At 28.6% G+C, this 15,232-nt stretch overlaps 2 protein-coding genes across 3 annotated transcripts in view; both read left to right on the top strand.

Annotated features, from left to right (window-relative positions):
• LOC127247280 (germacrene A synthase-like) overlaps nt 1-10,584 on the top strand; it is a 30,430-nt gene extending 19,846 nt beyond the window's left edge. Inside the window, exon 7 of one of the 2 annotated variants that reach the window (XM_051269090.1) lies at nt 10,344-10,584. In XM_051269090.1, coding sequence (XP_051125047.1) covers nt 10,344-10,472 — 129 coding nt within the window. In that variant the 3' untranslated portion in view covers nt 10,473-10,584. Of the gene's footprint in view, nt 1-9,700; nt 10,068-10,343 lie in introns of those variants that run through there. The other variant, XM_051269097.1, reaches the window with a different exon arrangement.
• Nucleotides 1,313-5,379, top strand: LOC127247308 (germacrene A synthase-like). The gene is made up of 8 exons (XM_051269118.1): nt 1,313-1,402; nt 2,845-3,109; nt 3,182-3,560; nt 3,635-3,853; nt 3,960-4,098; nt 4,197-4,442; nt 4,522-4,858; nt 4,963-5,379. Exons 1-7 carry the CDS (start codon nt 1,313-1,315, stop codon nt 4,816-4,818), a joined length of 1,635 nt encoding a protein of 544 aa, XP_051125075.1. The 3' UTR covers nt 4,819-4,858; nt 4,963-5,379.
• Nucleotides 10,585-15,232: the final 4,648 nt, after the last annotated feature.

Here is a 15,232-nt window from a genome sequence, read left to right as displayed (position 1 = left end):
AAATAAAAAATTAAAATTTAAACATAAACCAAACTAACCTAAAGGTACTCCAAGGTAGGTTTAATTATATACAATTATATAATAAATATAAATTTAGTTATATATCAATTTATATTTAGTTATAATTTTTGTAGAATAAAAAGTATGATTATTTAATAAATATAAATTTGGTAAAAATTATCATAGGATATGGACGACAAAGATAAGTGATTAGATATTAGTCAGTAATCTTTTCAATAAACATGTTATTATTGTTAAATGACACAATCAATCCTATAACCTAATCGTACACTCTAAAGAAAGCATTTCAGTATGCATCAACATTAACATCTCTTTCAATCACTACAAGAAAAAATTATTTTTGTAACAGTTTTTATTTATTTATTTATTTATTTTTAAATCTACTTTTTGCGTTACTAATGACATTAGAGATGAAATTAAGAATGAAATTACGTTAGCTACGTGAACTTTAGGGACGGAATTCCGTTACAAATATATTATTTTTTTGTAGTGAATGTTGATATCTTTTTGGATTATGGATAATAAATCAAATATAATAAAGTATGATTCTTTTTGAATTTTACAATGTATTGTAAGATTTACATATATTTTTTTAATTAATTAGTGGGATAAGTTTCATTAAACTAATGTTCCTATTGTATCATGATAATTGTAACTAATATCCTTTTTTCTTATTAGTATAATTTTTGTTTAATATGCTTAAAAAAAGTTACGATGATATTAACTTGTTAGCAATGAGTAAAGTTTTATGTCCGACCAAAGAAGGAATATTGTATTACTAATTAGAAAGAACACATTTTGCATCCAAAGTTATTATTATTTTAATTTCTTTTTTGTTTAATTGCTGGAGATACTCTTGTATTTTGTTAGAACTTGCATTGATGATAATAAATTGTTACTATGGTACACGGTCTGCGTAAAAATTTTTGTTACATTGACCAACTTCTTCCCTACCTTATGGTTATGGTGTGACCAATTCGTTGGTTATGATATGATCCTTAGGATATTAATTTATATGATCTCCGATAATCGAAAATTTTATTTTACATATATGATCGATTTTAATCTTTATTCTATGATTTTCAATATGACTAAAATTGAATAATGTGATATACAACTAAACCAAAAATATTTTTTACCTAAAATAATATCATTTAAATATTAACAAAATATTATTTTAAAAATAAGAAATATCTTATATTTTAATTAAGCATACATGTATTTAATCTATAACTCATCTATAAATAGAAGCCATGTTGCATGTTATCATCGTATATTACAAGTCTCAAGAATGAGTACAAAAGATGTTCTTCGTCCAGTGACCAACTTCTCCTCTACCTTGTGGGGTGACCAATTCCTACGTTACGAATTTGACCCTCAGGTAATTTCTATGGTCTCCTAAAATAAAAAAAAAAAAAAATTATTTTCAATCTATACTCGATTTTCATATTATTCTATAATTATGCACGGTCTTTATATTTCAATCTCCAAATTATTGTATGTTTGCTTTTTAAGTTCTGAATCTTCCATTCATTAAGTTTTGATCTTCGAACTTGGCATGACAAAAGATAAAATATGATAAAATACAAGATAAAAATACAACCATACAAAATTATATAATAAAAATATGATAAAATTTCTTGTAACTCACATGTTGTTTTGAATGTCTTTTCCATCATTAGTTTAAAATATGTGCAACCTTCCATCGTGTTTAAGGAAGTATTGTACAGATTCACCAACTATCTAAACTTAATGGATTGGCAGAAACTATTGTTGTTCGACTACTAAAGTTTGGAATTTTTTTTTCAATGTTTTTTGAAAATACATGAAAAAGTTATACAATGAATGTAATGGTCCGTAGGCCATTTAAACCATAAAGAATTTTATGAGGAATTTTGCTTTAAAACAAAATTTACTACATATATACAAAGTGAATAACTTTATATGTATATTCACACCATATATCCATGACATGCTTGTGATATATTTTGTAAATAAAGAGCGCGATTGTAACTCATTACTCCCTCACAGTCCGTCTCTAAAGGCCTCATTTACATTTTCTGTCATTATATTTAACATTAAAAATATCTTCATATTTATATAATTTTTTTTTTTTGTACAAATGTCCTTTTATTAGTATTATAAGACATTAATACAAGTATTTTTACAGTTTTTTTTTAATTTGTATTATATTTTCATATAATAATTAATATAAAAATATTAAGAAGGAAAAGTAAATGGGACACTTAGAGCCGGACGGAGCTAATATATTTTAGTGTAGTAAGAAATCAAGTATCATTTGCTTGATTTGTAGTTCATCAAAGCTTTAACTTTACTAAGAATAAACTCAAAACTAGTATAAAAAAGTCCTGAACTTTAAAATCCTAAATCTGTTATACAATCATTATTATTAGCTTTTTTCCTATACAATCATTATTATAATCTATAATTCACAAAATATCAGCTTCAAAGTACTATTAAAAGAAAAAAAAATTGAAACTAAATTCCAAAAGGATACACGTTTGAGAATTAAATCCTATAGAGCAAAACCTTAGATGAAATGATCACAATTATATAAAATTCATTTTATAATAAAATGTAATACAAAATTTATAATAAAACCTAAACTATACTTTAACATTTACAACTTATTTTAAATTCATTTTCTTTTTGTTTAAGTCAGTTTCTCAAACAAAAAGGGAAAATAGCAACTTGTTTATTATTATTATTGACATGAAATTTTTTATTGTATTTAGGCTTGTGAATTTGTTATAAAGTATAATCAATGGGTCTTTTATTATTAATCATTATTTTTGGGCATAGATTATGAAAGAATATGCCAACGAGGTTAAGATGTTGAAGAATACAGTGAGTAATCAAATAACAGATCAAGATATGGGAATGATGGATGCTATGAATCTCATTGATACACTCGAACGCCTAGGCATAGCATATCATTTTGAAAATGAAATTTCAGAGAAATTACGAGAAATTTATGACCTCCTCGATACCGACAAATATTGTGATCTCTACACAACTGCTCTTCATTTTCGGATACTCAGGCAGCATGGGTATCATATATCTTGCGGTATGTATATATGTTGGGTTAGAATTAAATATCACCATAATTCCAGCTATTTAATTTAATTTGAATGCGCAGATATTTTTCTCAAATGGTTGGATGGTAATGGAAAATTCCAGGAGTCCATTAAGAATGATATAAGGGGTTTGTTAGCCTTGTATGAAGCAACACATCTGAGAATACATGGAGAAAGCATATTAGATTATGCACATGTTTATACTAGGACCGGTTTAAAAAATGTGGAACAAAGTCTCCATCAATCACCCCTAGAGAAACAAGTCGAGCACGCGTTAGTGCAAGCCCTACACTTGGGCTGTCCAAGAATCGAAGCACGATTCTTCATCTCCATCTATGAAGAGGAGGTTGAACACCGGAATGAGTCATTGTTAAACTTGGCCAAATTTGACTATAATTTACTTCAAATATTACACAAGAAAGAGCTTCAAGAATTGTCACGGTAAACTTATCAATTATTTGCATTTTTACTATGAATAAACTCTCAAACTATGTTACTCGTATTTTTCGGTGTAGGTGGTGGAAAGAATTGAATCTAATATCAAAACACAAATATGCCAAGGACAGATTAGTTGAATGCTATTTTTGGGCTGCAGGAGTGTACTATGAACCCGAATATTCGCGCGGACGTATTATGCTTACAAAACTTATGATCATTATATCAATAACAGATGATACGTATGATGCTTATGGCACGCTTGAAGAGCTACAAGCTTTCACAAAAGCAATAGAAAGGTAAAATTCTGAATCATGTGTTTGTGAGAGAGAATGGAAGGGAGATACTACTTACTAGTTCATTTCATTTAAGTTTTTTAAAATTAATTATTGTTTTATTCATTAGATGGGATATTGGGGAGATTGTTAAACTCCCAAATTACATGAGAGAATTCTATAAAACTACTCTAGAGCTCTATCAAGAATTTGAAGATGAGCTAAGCAGTGAAGGAAGGTCCTACGCAATAAAATACGCCATCGATGCTGTATGATGATATCGCACTTAATTTCCTCTTTTTCTTACGATTCCTTGGTATAAAATGTTTCAATTAAATTTGACATATATGTAATAACTTCAATGTAGCACAAGGAATTGGTAAGAAACTACTATACTGAGGCCAAGTGGTTCATGCAAGGAATATATCCAACCTTTGAGGACTATCTTAGCAACGGTCATATAACTTGCACCTATTTTTATCACACCATGGTGTCGTTGTTGGGAATGAAATCTCTAACAGAGAAGGAATTTGAGTACCTGCACCAGAAACCTAAAATGATTGTTGCTAGCGGCATCAATTGCCGGCTCATAGATGATATCACTAGCTACGAGGTACAAGTGAAAAGTTATACTATGCCAACATGTCTAAATAAATTATTCTGATTTTTTGTTAACATATATATCGTATTAGGTTGAGAAGGAAAGAGGTCAAGTTGTGACGGGCATCGATTGCTTCATGAAAGATAATAATGCTACCAAAGAAGAAGCGGTGGCTAAACTTCATGAAATAGCGGAAAATGCTTGGAAGGATATCAATGAGGAATTTTTGAAATCATATTTTCATTGGAAAGATGTGGTAAAGCGTATTATGAATATTTCTCGAATAATGGATGTGGCTTACAAGAATGATCATGATGGATACACCAAACCAGAAAAGAACGTGAAACCTCACATCATTGCCTTGTTCGTCGATCCAATAAAATATTAGGCATCTCATCCTCTCGTTACTATAAGTCATCTAGGTTAAGGTAATGTCACCATTTCTATATATTATTTACTGCATGTTTCTTAGGATCCCTATATTTTTGCTTCCATTGAGACTTCAATTCTATAACAAGATTTAAATTTTTAGGTACATTTTGATTCTTGGACTTCACAAGGGTTATGTTTCCATCTTTCATGGCGTGTTTCGGTTCACAACTTATAAGTTATCTTCTATTTGAGAGAAGCATATATATATATATATATTTAAATGTTGTTTGTTGAAAATGAGACGAGATGTTTATTGTATATTTGAATTGAATACCTGTTGTAAATTTGTTATATATTTATGTAGGTGTGTTTTATATATTTTTTTCTAGTATTTTCTCAGTAGAAGTACATAGTTTGAAAAATATTTTGAATTTAAACTTATTGTTCGAAAGAATAGTTTTATGTCTGAACAAAGAGGGAATAATGTATTACTAAGAAATGATCAGAAAGAACTCATTTTGCATCCGAAGGGATTTTATATTTCCTCTTTGAAGCTTTGTAATTCTTTATTTACATTTTTAGTGAAATGCTCTTCATCTTCAACCACAACAATTTGTTATCGACTTCAAAATTATTAGAGAGATATTTCTTTACTTCTTCTCTTATTATGATTACATTTTTATTTTTTACATTATGTTGTTTCATTACTATGATTCCAAAGTTTTATTATTTTGTTAAAATATATATAAATTTTTTTGTTTAATTGTTGGAAGTACTCATGTATTTTGTTAGGACTTGGATCGATGATAATAAATTGTTACTACTGTAAATATAAGTTAAAAAAATAAAATGTCATGGCAGCCTCTACGGCTTTTTTTTTAGTTGGATCAAATTCAATATGTATGTGTATATTTATATTCGAGGATCTCAATGATAAGAGTTTTCACAATTATATTGTCCAATCAGTATTTTTGACTTTATTGTATGTTTGAAACGATAAATACAAAGATTAATCAAGACATCGATCAGATTAATTAGTACGTATATGTAGGGGCTGAATTGAATCATCATATGTAATTACGACTAGTTATTATTCAATTTAGCCCCTGCTACTTATGACTTTTGAAATATAATAAGATAAAACAATAACTAAGAACCTAAAAATTGCATATGCTTCAGTTCCATTCATACTATATTTATGCATATTATATCTATATATATCTTTATACGTGTGTGTTTGTTTGAAAGGAGATACACGGAAACCCTATATCAACATTTGATAGATTTTGAATGATTCTTGTACCTAATTGGCTTTAGGTCATAGATAAACGATAAAGAAGTATGTTTACACTATTTATATATATACTTTTATAGAAAGAAATTGTGGGGTAAATAAGGGAAAAAAAAGAATATTTTTATGAAAAGTATATGAGAAATACATGATAAATTTTAAATTTCTATAATACAAAGATTTAATGATAGATAATTAGAAATATATATATATAATACTATTGTCAGAGCTTTATAAAGATACAAATAAAAAATATATTTTTATTGTCAATTATTACTATTATTATTTTTTTTAATATATTTGAGAGTGTTGTGATTTTTGCATAAAATAATTTGAGCCTTAAACTTCTCAAACCTGTCATGTTTCCCACAGTCAAATGTTGTCTGATAATTTGAGAACGACAAAATAATAATTTGTAGTATTGCAGATCTATTTATGACTTTGAAACAAGAATCCAAACACTTCAACAAAACCATCCTTGTTTGAACGTGTGTAGTGTGGAAAATTGAAAAATATATTTTAGTGAGAGAAAATATTGTGTATCATTCCAAGTGAGTCATTCTATTTCTTCATATCTTGATAATGTTCTAATGTTTTAATTGTTCTCAAAAACTTATTTGAAAAAAAAAGAAAAGAACTTCCAATTGAGAAGATAACTAGCCCATAAGGACATTTACTCTCAATTGGACATGTGGTTTGTTTGTGTAATTACTGCAGTATAACAAGAAATTTTTTGGGTAATGTGCAATGAAAATTGCAGAAAAGACATTTTTTTTTATGTTTGTTGGTGTAATTTAATTTTTTAAACAAACATTGTGTGTCATTTATTTTATCTCGTACTTATATATCGATCGGCTCATTCTTTTATCATATTCCATAACCACTGAACAATCATACATACAAAGTTGTATTTCTCCATTGTATAAATACTCCCTCCGTCCATTAAAATTAGTCCATTTGGGCTCGGCACGTGAATTAAAAAAAATGAATATTTTATTGAAAAAGTGATAGGTAGTTGAGACTATTTTTGGAAATTTAGTTAAAAAATCGAGTAAATAAAGAAAGTGAATGGAATAAAGTTAGTGGTATTTTTTGTAAACAAGGGTAATAATTAAACATTAATTTGTTGACTTTGCCAAAATTAGTAATGAGATAAATTTAATGGACAGACTAAAAAAAAAGTGAGAATAAATTTGGCCGACGGAGGGAGTATAATTTATGGTCCCAACAAATTTGGAACAGTTAGGCCACTTACATTATTTTATCACCCGACCTACTATTGAAGGAAAAAAATTGAAACTAAATTAAAAAAACAATACACGTTTAAGAATTAAATCCTATAGAGAAAAACCTAATATGAAATGATCACAATTATACATAAAAAATAAACAGTTCAAGAACATAAAATTTTGTATGAGTTTCAAAATAAACATGAAGTAGATTAATAAAGTTTATACATGATATGTTGCTGAAATCCATTGAGCAAGGAACTGAACAAAATACGCTACACTTTTATATTTTGATAGTTAAAATGTATTACAAAATTTATAATAAAACCTAAAGTATTACTTTTACATATAGAACTTATTTTAAATTCATTTACTTTCTGTGTAACTAAATTTCTTAAAAGAAAAAGGAAGATAGCAAAGTATTTATTATTATTATTATTAACATGGAAAATTCAATTGTATTTAGGCTTGTGAATTTGTTATAATGTATAATTAAGGGTGTTTTTCTATTATTATTTGTTATTTTTGGGCGTAGAATATGAAAGAATATACCAACGAGATTAAGATGTTGAAGAATAAAATGAGGAGTCAAACAGCAGATCTAGAATGAGAATGATGGATTCTATGAATCTCATTGATACGGTCGAATGCCTAGGCATAGCATATCATTTCAAAAATAAGATTTCAGACAAATTAAGAGAAATTTATGACCTCCTCGATACCGACAAATACTGTGATCTCTTCACAGCTGCTCTTCATTTCGGATACTCAGGCATCGTGGGTATTATATATCTTGCGGTATGTATATATGTTGGGTTAGAATTAAATATCACCATAATTCCAAGTGTTTAATTTGATTTGAATGCGCAGATATTTTTCAGAAATGGATGAACGGTAATGGAAAATACCAAGAGTCGATTAAGAATGATGTAAGGGGTTTGTTAGGCTTGTATGAAGCAACACGTCTGAGAATACATGAAGAAAGTATATTAGATTTAGCACATGTTTATACTAGGACCAGTTTAAAAAATGTTAATCGAAGTCTCGATCAATCACCCCTCAAGAAACAAGTCGAGCACTCATTAGTTCAAGTCCTACACTTGGGCTGCCCAAGAATCGAAGCACGATTCTTCATCTCCATCTATGAAGAGGAGGTTGAACACCGAAATGAGTCTTTGTTGAACTTAGCCAAATTCGACTATAATTTACTTCAAATATTACACAAGAAAAAGAGTCAGGAATTGTCACGGTAAACTGATCAATTATTTGCATCTTTACTCATGAATAAACTCTCAAACCATGTTTACTCATATTTGTCGGTGTAGGTGGTGGAAAGAACTGAATCTAATACCAAAACAAAATATGCCAAGGACAGATTGGTTGAATGCTATTTTTGGGCCGCAGGAGTGTACTACGAACCCAAATATTCGCGCGGACATGTTATGCTTACAAAACTTATGATCATTATATCAATAACAGATGATACGTATGATGCTTATGGCACGCTTGAAGAGCTACAAGCTTTCGCAAAAGCAATAGAAAGGTAAAATTCTAAATCATGTGTTTGTGAGAGAGAAAGGAAGGGAGATATTACTTACCAGTTCATTTGAATTAATTCTTTAAAGTTAATTATTGTTTTATTAAGTGAATGGGATATTGGGGAGATTGATGAACTCCCAAATTACATGAGAGAATTCTATAAAACTATTCGAGAGCTCTGTCAAGAATTTGAAGATGAGCTAAGCAGTGAAGGAAGATTCTAATCAATAAAATTCGCCTTCGATGTTTTATGATGATATTACACTTAATTGTCTCTTTATCTTACAATTCCTTGGTATATAATGTTTTAATTAAATTTGACATATATATAATAACTTAAATGTAGCACACATAATTGGTAAGAAGCTACTCCCTCTGTCCGGAAAATTTAGCCCTTTTGGGCTCGGCACGCGGATTAAGAAAAATAAATATTTCATTGAAAAGTTAGAAAAAGTAAAAATGTAGTTGGGATTATTTTTGAAAATTTAACTACAATTTAAACATAATAGAGAGACAGTGTAATAAATTTAGTGATATTTATTATAAATAAGTATTGAATGAAGGATAATAATTAATATTGACTTTTTGACTTTTTCAAATATAATAATAGGGTAAATTTACGGATGGAGAAAAAAGAATGTGAAAATAAATTTAACAAAACAGAAGGAATATTATATTGAGGCGAGTGGTTCATGCAACTATGCAAGGAATATATCCAACCTTTGAGGACTATCTTAGCAACTTTCATATTACTTACACCTATTTTTATCACACCATGGTGTCACTGTTGGGAATGAAATCTGTGACAGAGAAGGTATTTGAGTACCTACACCAGAAACCTAATATGATTGTTGCTAGCGGTATCAATTGCTGGCTCATGGATGATATCACTAGTTAGAAGGTACAAGTGAAAAGTTATATTATGCCAATATGTCTAAATACATTAATTTGATTATTTGTTAACATATATATTGTAGGGTAAACTGTTTTTTTAGTCTCGTAACTGGACCCCTTTATCATTTTAGTCCCGTAAGTAGAGCCTATTTGCAAACTAGTCCCATAAGTGAAAAAATTTCGTTGTTTTAGTCCTCCGCCGCCGGAGACGCCCGCGTGGCACGCCGGAGGTGACGTGTCCGCCAGGTCAGCGACACCTGGCTGACACGTGGATTTTTTTTCATTTTTATTAATTTTTTAAAATTTTTTTAATTGGACCAAATAAAAAATTACAAATAAAATTAAAAAAACAAGTTTTATAAAAAATTTAAGAAAATAAAAAAATCCACGTGTCCGCCAGGTCAGCGACACCTGGCGGACACATCACCTCCGGCGAGCCACGCGAGCATCTCCGGCGCCGGAGAACTAAAACAGCGAAAACTTCTCACTTGTGGGACTAGTTTGCGACAGGCTCTACTTACAGGACTAAAATGATAAGGGGGTCCAGTTACGGAACTAAAAAAAACAGTTTACCCTATGTTGTATTAGGTTGAGAAGGAAAGAGGTCAAGTTGTGATGGGCATCGATACCTTCGTGAAAGATAATACTGGGACTAAAGAAGAAGCGGTGACTAAACTTCATGAAATGGCAAAAAAATGCTTAGAAGGATATAAATGAGGAGTTTTTAAAATCATATTTCCATTGGAAAAATATGGTAGAGCGTGTTATGAATGTTTCTCGATTTCTCTATAGCAGTACATAGTTTGACAAATATTTTGAATTTAAAATTATTACTTGAAAGAAAAGTTCGTATAAAACGAGAAATACATTACGGAAGAATCACAACTTCAGTAATGGATTATCTTAATTCAATATATATATAATATCAAAGTTATGTTTTATTAATAAATAAAATAATATTATTATTTAATCTACTATAATAGAAAATAATATATTGAATTAGAATTGAGAAAATATACTATTTTTATTCATAAAATATAGTATCAAAATACTACTTGAACTAAAATATAAATAAAAATTAACGTTGAAACACAAACCAAACAAACCTAAATTTACTCCAATGTAGGTTCAATTAAATACGACTATATAATAAATATAAATTTTTTTATATATCAATTGATAGTTAGTTATAATTTTAATAGAATAAGAAATACTCCCTAAATTTTGTTATATATCAATTGATAGTTAGTTATAATTTTCATAGAATAAGAAATACTCCCTCTCCTTTTGTTAGCTATAATTATGTTTGATTTTTTTTTTTTAATTGTCTATAAAAAAAAAACAAAAAAAGAAGATATCCCCACCTTCTTTCACCGACGTCCATTGAAGAAAATAAATTGTGGAAAAGACAGAGCGTAGAACAAAATAGAGTAAAATGATGTATGTTCCGGTCAGTTCTTGTGTGTTGTGGACAAAGATAATATTTTAGAAATTACATAATGCAATAATTTTTTTCCATCGATCGCAAAAGTAACTTGTTGACGAATTTTAATTACATCCCTATCTTCTTAACATCATATTCTAAATATATATGCATCATAATTATATTATCCATTCAACATATTAATATATTAGCCATAAACAATGAAAGACTTGCAAGCTTCCATTAGTTCAATTAGATTCACTAAATTTATCCTAATTGTTGAATCCAATAGTTGTGCGAATGATATGTAGCATGAAATAACAAAATGGTTTACATTATTTTTTGAGGCAATTTTAGATTTTATTATATTTTTGTAGAAGTTACGATAGTACTCACTTAACAATGTTAATTTTTATAATATAATTTATTCGATTGCTCTATGAAATTATATTTGAAACCAATAAGCTAAAGAGTATCATATTTTATCCAAATTTGAAAATGTTGAACTAAACTAATTTACCCTTAAATTTAGTATCAACCTCCTTAAAGTATGGACAGTTGAAAAAGTCTCCAAATTAAATTATATCTATTATTTTTTTAATTATTTAAATCCCTGAAAAAATATATAGTATATTTATTCAGTCAAATTCTACATAAAAAAAAAAGTAGGAAAACAAGTAATTTACTTACTCAATATTTGCGTTGGAGCGACACCATAATAATATATTCTGTAAACCATATTACATTGAAATAAACAACATATTTTATAACAGTATATCATTTGCCTCTTCACGTGACGACTATTGGACAAATGTATCTTTTTTTAAGTTTCAACGCATACAAGTCATATTGTAGATACGCGCATAGACGAAAATTTTCCGTGCAAAAAAAAAAAGCAAAAAAAAAAAAAAAGTGTTCGTCAAATATGCAATACATTCACTATTGCTGCAATAAAAATGGGTACAAAAATGGCAGTAAAATTGACCCCAATAATAGAAGAACATATTCAGAGAGGATGTTGCCGCTTAGTCATATATAAACATAATATATATAACATAGTCCATTATTTAAACCTGATCAATACATCATAACTATGCAATATATAAATCATAAAATGAAATATATCATAACTATACGTGCAACATCCCTATCTGCAACTTACATCATTTATATCAGATGTATATATCATGTCTATTGAAGTTATATATCATATTTAGAAACATAATGGTGAAAAATATATCTAACATAGTCCATCATTTAAATCTGATCAATATTTTATAACTATGCAATATATAAATCATAAATATGAACGATAATATAAAATAAAAGTGTGTACAATAAGGTTTACTATCGTCAGTCTATCATAAGTTAAACAACATATGTATCATGAATATACATCCTATGTGTCCGCAGACCAGCAAAAAGACTTTTAGGAACAACTGTGCTGATTTTTATTTTTTTTTCTAAAAGAGACTAATCAAGAATGCATATATACACATAATCACCATAAAAAAATTATGCAGTATTGAAATTACAACCACCAAATTTGTTCGTCGCCAATCAGCCTTTCCTCTCTCCCTCCCCTAGCACGATAGGGGAATCGAGAGCGGAGGTGGCAAACATGTTTGACGGCGGTTGGCGCGGATAGAGATGTCGTCGTCAACTACGGAGGTGTAAATAGAAGGGGAATCGAGGGCGGAGGCAGCTAGCATGTTAGACGACGTTGGTCGCGGCTAGAGATGTCTTCGGTGGTGGTTGTCAACTGCAGAGGTATAAATATAAGGGAAATCGAGGGTGGACGTGGCTAACGTGTTTGACGGCGGTAGGCACGCTAGAGATGTCATCATCGGTGGTCGCGGAATGTGTGGTTGACGTAGGCAAGACAATGAGAGGAGGAAGGAAGTCACTGCATGGTAAAATTAGGGTTGGTAAATAAATTTTGGGTGGTAAGTAAATCTTCTTATTTAGGAAACATACAGTTCAATTTATCCCGTATAATTAATAATTTGCGAGTTAAGAGAATACATCATAATACATTTATTTTGACATCATTTGAGTAGATTATATATGAAGGGCATTTCACGATAAAACGTCATAATAATATTATAGAAACATAATTTGTGATACTCTATGCATCATTCTATTTTGAATGTGTACATTTCGGAAATTAATTATTTGCAAATATTTTTTATTTTATTTAGGATTAACTTAATCCTGAATATATCGGAAGTAGTTGATATAATTTTTTCTAATTGATTTTTCCTTATATAAAGATCCTTAATTATTTTTTTAAATTACCAAACACTCCTCAATTAAACTCAACCGTTGGATTTTCAATCAAAAAAATCCAACCGGTTAAAAATAAAATCAGAATTCTTGTGAATTTTGTATCGCATGAAAAGGATACCAAAATTCTTAGAAAACATGTGCACACATAACCAATATCACGTGAATTTCATGTAACTTCTTAAACACAATAAAATCTACCATTTATTTTTTTGACACATACACATATATATATATATATATAAATATATATATATATCTTAAGACTATGAAAATATACTATCTATCAATTTGCTTTTGAAGTGTAGAACTTTGAATATTTATATTGTATTCATACATAGTACAAATTAAATGAAAAAAAATATTTACATTAGTGTTGTATAATACAAATGTAATGACATTTGTATAAAATATTAAAAATATAATGATATTTCTAAAGTTAAATACAATAACGTAAAAAAACAAATGAATGTTTTGTTAAGAGATGGAAGTAATATTTTTATTATATGAAAATACATGTATTAATAAGACATTAAGACATTATATAATTTTTTTTATTTAATTTGCACGGTTTTTCTTTATAGAATCGCCGTTGCCGACGTGTACATGACCGGCGCAGATGTGTACCACGATGTGTCATTTTTCCGGCGGCTGACGTGGAATTTGTTTAAAAAATAAAATAAATTAAATTAATATTACTTTTTTTTTTTAATCTATTTGGGCCCGATTTGACCAAAATGCAAAACACATATTTAAATTTGGTCCAATTGAACCAAATTACAAATAACACAAAATTAAAAACATTACAAAATATGTTATTTGCAATTTGGTTCAATTTTACCAAATTGCAAATATGTTATTTGCATTTTGGTCCAATCGGGCCAAATTAGAAAAAAAATTAATTGTAATTTAATTTATTTTATTTTTTAAACAAATTCCACGTCAGCCGCCGGGAAAATGACACGTCGTGGTACACGTCTGCGCCGGCCATGTACACATCGGCAATGACGATTCCACGTCTGCGCACGTGCCCGGCATGTGACGTTTTCCGGTACCGGAGGACATAAATAAGGCATTCGTAACACTTACTATTCTATTTTGCGAAACCGAAAAAAGGTGTCTAAAAATAATAATTTGGGATACATAATGGTAATTTTTACAATTTTTTCCTTCAATATATATAACTAACAAAATACCTCTAACTTTTATGAAAATATTCATTTCGTTTTTATTTGTAAAGACAAAAATATAAAAATTATCTTAAATATTTCTACTAACCACTACAATAATATTATTATTTTATCTACTACAATAAACTAATGATATATTGAGTTAGGATCGAGAGAATATAATTTTTTTTATTCATAAAATATGGTATCAAAGTACTACTTAAACTAAAATTTAAATAAAAAATTAAAATTTAAACATAAACCAAACTAACCTAAAGGTACTCCAAGGTAGGTTTAATTATATACAATTAATAAATAAATATAAATTTAGTTATATATCAATTTATATTTAGTTATATTTTTTGTAGAATAAAAAGTATGATTATTTAATAAATATAAATTTGGTAAAAATTATCATAGGATATGGACGACAAAGATAAGTGATTAGATATTAGTCAGTAATTTTTCAATAAACATGTTATTATTGTTAAATGACACAATCAATCCTATAACCTAATCGTACACTCAAAGAAAGCATTTCAGTATGCATCAACATTAACATCTCTTTCAATCACTACAAAAAAAATTATTTTTGTAAC

Source organism: Andrographis paniculata, unplaced genomic scaffold, assembly GCF_009805555.1.
Source record: "Andrographis paniculata isolate CXL003 unplaced genomic scaffold, ASM980555v1 Contig117END, whole genome shotgun sequence".
Classification (NCBI taxonomy): Eukaryota; Viridiplantae; Streptophyta; class Magnoliopsida; order Lamiales; family Acanthaceae; genus Andrographis; species Andrographis paniculata.
The sequence above is the reverse complement of the archived record's forward strand: the minus strand, read 5'-3'. Positions and strand labels throughout refer to the sequence as shown.

Excerpts from the sequence above, each read along its gene's own strand:
- LOC127247308 (XM_051269118.1), top strand. The coding sequence starts at position 1,313 with ATGAGTACAAAAGATGTTCTTCGTCCAGTGACCAACTTCTCCTCTACC. Across the intron at positions 3,110-3,181 it reads TGGGTATCATATATCTTGCG|ATATTTTTCTCAAATGGTTG; the intron begins GTATGTATATAT and ends TTGAATGCGCAG. Across the intron at positions 4,099-4,196 it reads TAAAATACGCCATCGATGCT|CACAAGGAATTGGTAAGAAA; the intron begins GTATGATGATAT and ends ACTTCAATGTAG.